This window comes from Podarcis melisellensis (genome assembly GCF_964234715.1).
Source record: "Podarcis melisellensis genome assembly, chromosome: 7".
Taxonomy (NCBI): Eukaryota; Metazoa; Chordata; class Lepidosauria; order Squamata; family Lacertidae; genus Podarcis; species Podarcis melisellensis.
The window spans coordinates 66,110,905-66,119,339 of NC_138539.1; the positions used below are offsets into that span (position 1 = coordinate 66,110,905).

General features: G+C 40.8%; 1 protein-coding gene across 2 annotated transcripts; it reads right to left on the reverse strand.

Moving 5' to 3' along the window:
• Positions 1-2,485: 2,485 nt before the first annotated feature.
• LOC309373756 (serpin B3-like) lies at positions 2,486-8,229 on the reverse strand. Of its 2 annotated transcripts, none has more exons than XM_081918251.1 (9): positions 8,180-8,229; positions 7,799-7,983; positions 6,924-7,004; positions 6,267-6,551; positions 5,685-5,831; positions 5,181-5,298; positions 4,610-4,761; positions 3,914-4,078; positions 2,486-3,734 (listed from the first exon to the last, which is right to left on the reverse strand). In XM_081918251.1, exons 2-9 carry the CDS (start codon positions 7,964-7,966, stop codon positions 3,342-3,344), a joined length of 1,509 nt encoding a protein of 502 aa, XP_081774377.1. In that variant the 5' UTR covers positions 7,967-7,983; positions 8,180-8,229; the 3' UTR covers positions 2,486-3,341. The 2 variants fall into 2 exon arrangements, with proteins under 2 accessions (XP_081774377.1, XP_081774376.1); XM_081918250.1 differs by having other exon boundaries at positions 3,914-4,081.
• Between the last annotated feature and the right edge of the window lie 206 nt (positions 8,230-8,435).

An 8,435-nucleotide genomic window follows, 5' to 3' on the forward strand; every position in this document is an offset into this window, starting at 1 on the left:
GGAGAATGTTAGCCACTTTGAGACTCCCTAGGGTAGTGATAAAGTGGGATATAAAATCCAAACTCTTCTTCTTCTTAAGGAGTCAGTCGGGTGTTAGAGAAGAGAAAGGGAGGATAAGTCTGTGGGTTGGGATAGTTTGATGTGAGAGAGTGAGAGAATCTGTTAAGAGGAGTCAGATAGACAGTTGGGATAATCAGTTAGAAGTTATTAGGAAGCTTTAGGCCAGTAAAGAAACTAAGATTAAGAAACTGACAAGAAAAATTATCTGAAACCATAAACTTGTTAATGCTTATAAAATAAACTTGTTTATTTGGTTTAATGTTAACAACTGTCTGGACTCCGTGTGTACCTGAGAGAAACGGGTTGGTGGCAGCAGGGAAGCAATCACAGTGGTGACACAGGGATCAATAGACTGTCAAAGAAAGGAGGAAGATATCAAAGAAATTACAGTAAAATTGGAGAGGGACCTGGGACATATGATCAAACCCAATATTTGGAATGAATTATGGACTAAAAATATAAAATTCAAGGCTTGTTTCCTTATAAGGGAAGATCTTATGAAAATGTACTACAGGTGGTACCTGACCCCTGTAAAACTTGCAAAAATAAATAAATCAAACAATAACAAATGCTGGCGATGTAAGGAACAGATAGGAACCTACTACCATATGTGGTGGTCCTGTCTAGAGATACAAGGATGTTGGAATATGATTTATGAAGAGATAAAGAGATTGATAAAAACTATATTTAGCAAGAAACCGGAAGAATTTTTACTAGGAATGCGTTCAGAAAATATTCCCAAAAATAAAACTAGGCTATTTATGTATGCAACGTCAGTAGCAAGGGTTATAGTGGTAAAACACTGGAAAGAGAAAAAGACACCCACTAAAGAGGAATGGGTAGTCAAATTGTGCGAGTACTTGGAACTCACAAAGCTAACAGATGCAATAAGAGATAAACCTAAAAAATTGGCGAAAGAAGAATGGGAATATTTAAATAATTATTTAGGGGACAAGGGCTCAGCAAGAAAGACCTGGTTATGTTTAGAATGATACCTCATAGAGAAATGTTCCCTGATACCAAGATGAGGGATTCCTTTGGAATGCGGATAGAGTTAATTGATAAGAATAATGATCTGTTGTGAGCTTGACGGAAGTGTACAATAGATGAACTTTCCTGCTTTGGCTCATCTTCCTTTTTCTTTTTTCCCTATTTTTCTTTTTTCTTTTCTTTTATCTTTCCCATAGTTGTTTATGTTCTGTGTTATGTACTTCAATGTTTTTTTTTTTTAGGTTTTTTAAAGTTTTTTTCATTACTAATAAGGATTTTTCCTTTGTAATTTTGGTTGTCTATATTTATATGTACTTGTTTAAAGCAAAATAAAAGGTTTTTTTAAAAAAAAGACCGTCAAACGTCCAGGGACCCTGTGTGATCGCCACCCCCCATGTTTTGTATGGGATTTCAGGTGATAGTCTGACTGAGTGTTTTGAGTGGGGACAGGGCTTCATGCTGTCTTGTGTGGGGTATCTTGGAGGGGAGCAAAATGCTGCATGACTGCATTTGTGTAGGATTTTTGGAGTGGTTGGGAAGAGGGAGTGCTTGGCTGTGTATAGAGGGAGCTTTGGAATGAAGGTGATAGTTCTTGGTTGGTGTTTGGGAAAAGGGGGTGTTGTCTGGCTGTGCTTGTGTAAGCGGTTGGCAGTGTTGCTGGGCTATGTTTTTGTGGGGTTTTCTCAGGTGGAGGGAAGGCTGTTCCTGGCTGTGTTGGTATGCAGTCTGTGGGGTATGTGTGTCCTTGTGTGTGTATTTTCAGAGTATCCTGGCTGGGTTTGTGTAGTCCTTTTGGGAGGGGCAGTTCCCTGTTCGGATTTGATATCCCACTTTATCACTACCCTAAGGAGTCTGAAAGCAGCTAACAATCTCCTTGTCCTTCCTCCCCCACAAAAACACTCTGTGAGGTGAGTGAGGCTGAGAGACTTCCGAGAAGTGTGACTAGCCCAAGGTCACCCAGCAGCTGTATGTGGAGGAGTGGGGAATCTAACCCGGTTCACCAGATTACGAGTCGACTGCTCTTAACCACACTATGTTTGGGTGGGTTTGGTGGGTATTGCTTGACTGTTTTCATATAGGTTTATTTTGGAAATGTTGCTTCCGTGTGTTTGGGTAGAGATTATTTTCAGGGAGGTTGACTGACTGTGTTTACATGGGGCTGCGGGGTCTTGTCTAGCCGTGTTTAAGTTGAGGGGGGGAGCAGAACTGAGGGTTGTTTGCGTGGCTACGTTTGTGTGTATTTCTAGCTGTATTCCTGTGTCTCAGTTTTTGGATGTGAATGGGGGATTCCTATCTTAGAGTTTGGCTTTAGAACACTAGGTGAGGCTTAAAAAAACTGTTGTCTGAGTACCTTGGGAAGACTTTTAATCACAGCTCTTGAGAACCCATACACTACAATACACCTCACATAAGTGAAAACGACAAAACAACAATGTTATTAAATGCTTTGTTTATTGAGATATTGTGCAGTTCAGAAAAAAAGATGCAACAGGGTTTCATAGGTTTCAAAGAAAGAGTATAGTCTCACAGACATCATGGGGGGGGATCAGTTTGAGGAGCCAGACTACAGTTTACTCTTTGTCCTGCAATGCTATATGTGTCTACTCAAAAGTAAGTCCCACTGAATTCAGCAGAGCTTACTCAAAGGTAAGTAGATGTAGGCTGGAATCCTCATGCTGACTTCAGGGAAAGTAATTCAGCAGAAGGCATACAAATGTGTTTCGGTTATTCAGACAGGATTGCAACAGGAATCAACAGGAAAACATTCATCAGGAAGCAGATTCCAGAGTAGTGACATATTCCTGCCTCCAGGCTCCATTCTGCTGTCAACTGTAGCCCAAAGAAGGGCAGCTTCTTCCATCACAGTGCTATAGTAGCACGGAAAACTGCACGCCCTGAATATTGCGCTTCATGCAAGACCTTAAGGGAAAGAAGCTCTCTTCCATTCAGAATATAGACATTTCTGTTTTATCAGCTGTTCTGTTTACCTAGATTTCTGTTTAAGAACTAGGACAATATTCAGCACTCAGGAGGCAAGATTTTCCTCAAAAAGTTGTAAAATAGGCAGAGAAAGAATTGCAGACAGGTAGGACAGCAATCCTCTAAAACATCATGATCATACCATGAAAATTAGGCCCACCACCAAATGAAAGTTCTCTTGGACCAAATATCTGCAATGATCAACATTACAAAATATGAGGCAGAGAGGGAAGAATACTAGGGTTTTTTCTATAAAACATCTTCCATATCCGTTTTCCATTGATCTTGTTCCATGCATCAGAACTCTTCTCTTATTCTGGCTTAGCAAATCTACCGAGAGCAATGATACTCTGGGTGCAATTGTGCACGATGTAATAGAGGAAAGGATGGTCAGCCCAAATCTCCACAGGTTCCCGACGTGGACGCCTATCCTTGGGGCAAGGGACTGGCTCTGGTTCTTCACCACCCTCCTCATCAATCTCGATAGCAGCATCATGGACAAGCTGAGTCAGAGCCACGCCTTCTGTTGTGGTTGCTCCAGAGAAATCAGCCTTTTCGTGGTCAGTCAGATCCGGCAGATTCAGGTATTCGTTGGCTTCAATGCTCTTCTCTGAGCTGAACTTGGGAATGGCCAAATCCACCTCAGTGGCCTTCAGATGACAGGACAGGTCAAGCAGATGCTCGTGGCTAAGTCCATCTTCCAGCTAGAGGAACACATAGAAGTTATAGTGATATCATTCCAATCCCAGATTGAATCAAAACAATGGAGAATACAATAAGAAAAATGTATCAACAGACTTTTTCCACACCAGTATTATTGAAATCGAGGGCCAGAGATGAATAAGGCCATGGACAGTATCATAGGAATGGAAAGACCATTTACCTGTTCAAGAGCTTCTGCACTGCAGTCTACTGGCAGCAGTAGAACGAAGGTCAGTTCATTGTTCTTGTAGGGGATCTCAACAACTTGGACTTGAACGTTGCATAGGTCAATTGTCCCTGCATTGTAGACACCCTTCCTGTGCATCAGCTGTACACTGTGGCATTCCTTCTGTGAAGAAAAGGAAAAAAGGAAATATTTAAAAAGAGAGAAGGAACTTAGTTTTCTTTGGGAAGTTCTTTCTTTCTTTCTTTCTTTCTTTCTTTCTTTCTTTCTTTCTTTCTTTCTTTCTTTGAGAGCATGAGATTCGGCATTGCAAAATGAAAAAAACCAAACCAAAAACACCTCCCAGAGAAAAAGAAAAGGGAGACAGCAGATTCTTCTCTTTTGTAATTTCAGCAACCATCCTACTAAATTGAAATCAATTGGACTGGTATGAAGTGGCCAAGTTAAACCCCATTGTTAGCAGTGGGGCTCTAGGACGGCTAACTCTAGTTTTGGGCCATCATCTTTAGCTAAAAGGGGTGATGACCATCCAGCATTGCAGAGCCTTCCTTGCACCAAGTGTTTCAAGTGACCTCCATCAAGACCTCATTGGGGCAACTCAACTCCAACACTAAACATGTAGTCTGGAAGTTACAAGGTACATCGTCTCTGCACAAAAGAAGCAAGGAAGCTAGGAATATGTTTCTAACCCACCTCATCTGCATGATGAGGGTAAAAGGGAGCTTCTTCTGTGAGCTCTTTGTCAAATTTCACTTCCCATTGTCCTTTGAAGTAGAGAGCATTCACCAGCAGGAGCTGAGCAAGGCAGTCAAAGCTGTCCTTGGGGAGAAGGTCCTTGATCTTACCTAGGAAAAAAATGGATATAGTAGGTTTTCTTAAAAATAAAAAATATATATATTCAGATTTTAGTTATAATATTACACTGTATGAGTTAGCATAAAACTTCTAACTCACTATTTATAGAAGATAAATTAAGCAACTTGATAGATGAAGTACTTAATTATACCCTGAGTGGTCCTTTGCAGCCAAATGGAGGTATTTAAATGTTTTAATAAACAAAATATTATGGGCACCAGTTTCATTTATTTTGATAATCTGACCTTTCCTCTGGTTTGGAAGAGAGTAGAGGCTATCCCACAATGGGCTCTTGACTGATTGTTGGTTCAGTAAGATTTAATTGGTTCCTGGTTTGCAGAATAAAAATCATGACCTCCCTGTCATGAAAGTTATATCAAGAAGTCATTGGAGTGTGCTGTGGTCTTACCATGTGTCTGGACCTCGACCCAAAGGTTGATGAGTCTCCTCACTTCCTCTGGGGCATCATGCAGATCAGCGTTCTCCACTTCAGTCAAGTACAGTTTCAGAGCACAGTAAAGGAATTTCTGAACAGAACAAGAAAACATTGGATCCATATATTATCCATAATCACCTTTCTCATTTGGGAATTTTCCAATTGTTGCCTAATGCCCTCAAAAATTCAGTTCCTCCCAATTCCTCCCAATGAGCGGGGTATAAATATAATAAATAATAATAATAATAAAAGCAACAGCAACCACCACCACCATCACTGGATTTTGTAGGTAAAGCACTTTGTAGAGCAAGTAATTGTTATCATTTCCTCTGATGGCCTGGGAATGAGGTACAGCTTTGACAGACACCAGTAGATGATGAATCCATTTATGGTAGGATACAGTCAATTGCAGGTTGCAATGTGCACTTGGTTCTTACAGTACAGTGAAGCACCCATAGGAGCCAAAATTAGCATTACCTGGATGAAGGCAATGTCCTTGTTTCCATAGAGCTTGTTGGCAAAGCTCAGGGTATAGTTGCTGCTGGGCTCATTAAGAGTCGCAAGGATTTTGCTGAATGCTGTATGGATTCCTTCAGGCTCCTCACACTCGTAGCAGGGAACATCCTAAGGATTCAAAATAGAAGGTTAATTCTCATGACACCTGGCTGCTTATTAAGGGTTTGCCTTGTGAGAAAGAAAATCTATACCCTTATCTCAGGCAGGAATGCTTACTTGAAAGTTATGTTGAACTCAGGAATGCCTACTCTGAAGTAAACATTTATCACATCTGAATCCCTGCAGGCAGCCCAGCACAACTTTCTTGTGATTTACTCAATTTTATGCTCACAGCAACGTTAGATGGGGGTTGATGGTGACTGACTCAACATCACCCAGTGAACTTCACATCTAAGCAAGAATTTAGCGGTTTCATCCCTACTTTCCTGTCAATTTTATCACAAGTTGTGTGGTATCATGTAGAATGCTTAGAGACAGCCCCCTAAATTTAAAAAAAAAGAAAAAATCATCTAGATGAAACTCTCCAGATGTTTCACAACTTACGCGTGTAGGACAACGTGGCTCAGGCTCAGGTTCAGGGCAAGGAGCTGGGCGGTGAATGACTCTTCTCTTGTCACAAGGTTTAGGTTGCTCTGGTTCAGGGCGGGGTCTTGGTTTGGGGCAAGTTGGCTCAGGCCTGGTTGGCTCAGGACGGGGTCTTGGTTTGGGGCAAGTTGGTTCAGGCTTGGTTGGCTCAGGACGGGGTCTTGGTCTGGGGCAAGTTGCTTCAGGCTTGGTTGGCTCAGGACGGGGTCTTGGTCTGGGGCAGGTTTCAACTTTTTCTTGTGCCTGCAATGAAGTTACAAAATGTATGTATCCACAAGTAGACTCATAGAACTGTATAGTTTTCCCAATGTTGCACTGATACCACAAATGAGAAGCCACAAATATACCACAAATAATTGCAGGCTGTATTCCCCATTCAACTTAAAGAGGGGCAGTTAACTTCACATCTGAATATTTTGTTTCAAATGTATTTGTGAAAATGACATTTGCGCTTTCATTGATTGACTGCTCACTGCCTCTGTTCTTCCTTCAGATATATTTCTTCCCAACAGGCATGGATTTGATGCTGAGATAACAGGAGATAATACTAATATGCAAGCTGGGTTCTATGGGCAGGGGAGGAATACACCTTTATCCAAGCGTTCTTCTACATACCCTTCTTAGTCTGGTTGTTGAATGTCCCAGGCTCCTGCTTCTGGGTTTGTCAGACTCTTTCACTTCATCCCAATGCAGGACCTTGAATGAAATTGGAACATTGCTCCAGTTGCACAGGCAATATGATAACAGCAGCACTTATTATCCTGATATGTATATTAGGGACGATTCACATGACTCTTAGATCATATGTGACATTGGCAGGATGGATATCTTCCTGCATACTAATCTTTGAAACAGACTTTAGGCAATCAATGGTTCTGCCTTGAGCTGATAGCAACAAATCTCATATAAGATGAGAACTGAAGGAATCGAATCTTAAATTTAGTTCTCCAAAAGTTTACTATTTTTTTAATCACAAGCATTTTAGTGTGAAATTATCCTAATAAACCCATTTTTAGATGCATTTTCTTTTACTAATGTACACATTTCTGCAAGCAATTTCCCCAATATAATGCATGTGTTATGCTACTTTCACTAATATCTTCATTTTTATGCACATTTCCCCCTAATATATGATTTTTTTAAAATATTACTTTTACAAAATAAGTACAGGTAAGTACAAATCTATCAAAAAAGAGCTGTTTTTGGCTCATACATTGTTCTGAAAACTACAAATTTGGAAGATTCCATTTGGAAGATTTCCATTCCATTCAACCAAATTTCTACTCCATGCCTAGTGATGCAATATTCTTTGATCTCTGCACATTTATGGGATTTTGTGCAGAGACATTGACTGGGCTTATTACTGGATCAAGCCACAGTGAGGTCATTCTTTTTCTCAACTTGTATCAAATATGACCAGTGATGGAAAGGTATCTGCTAACGATGAGCCCAGTTTGAAGGCTGCATGTCTACTGCTTGGTTAGACCCACCTTCTCGATCTGAGCTGCTTGTTCACAGCCAGATGCATAAGCGAGTAGGCCCAGGCCTGCGGTGAGGTTCGCAGGGGAGAACACGAGGTTGTCGCATGGGTGCTCAGTGGTCAACACTTTGAAAAGGTTAACGGCGAATTTAGCATTGGCTTCAAGCAGGGTGGTCATGATGGAATTCAAAAGTTCTGAGGGAAAACCAAAACAGCTCATCATTTCAGGATCCTTCAGAATACAGATATACTTGTTTCTACTTCTGCACTGCAATACATTCTATCACCAAACCCACAATTTTGAAGAACTACCCATGATAAAAGAACTGCTGTAAAGATGCACATCACCCAACAAAAGGCTGCATGGAAGCTTGTAAGGAGAGCTGCTTACCTTGGCTTCAGCTGTGATGATAGGAGTCTGGCAGGTGAGTGTGATGCTCTCCTCCTGTGAGATGCTGGTATTTATACTGATCATCTCACACCCCCACAACCATTAAACAAGCCTGAAGTTCTAAACCTGCAACCATTTCATTAAATCAAATTTACATAATGAAAACAGTGCGGTGCAAAAACTGGACATTTATAATAATCAGACCTAATTATCATGGGTTACCACATATGCTTCAGATATGAGTTTGTATAATTAT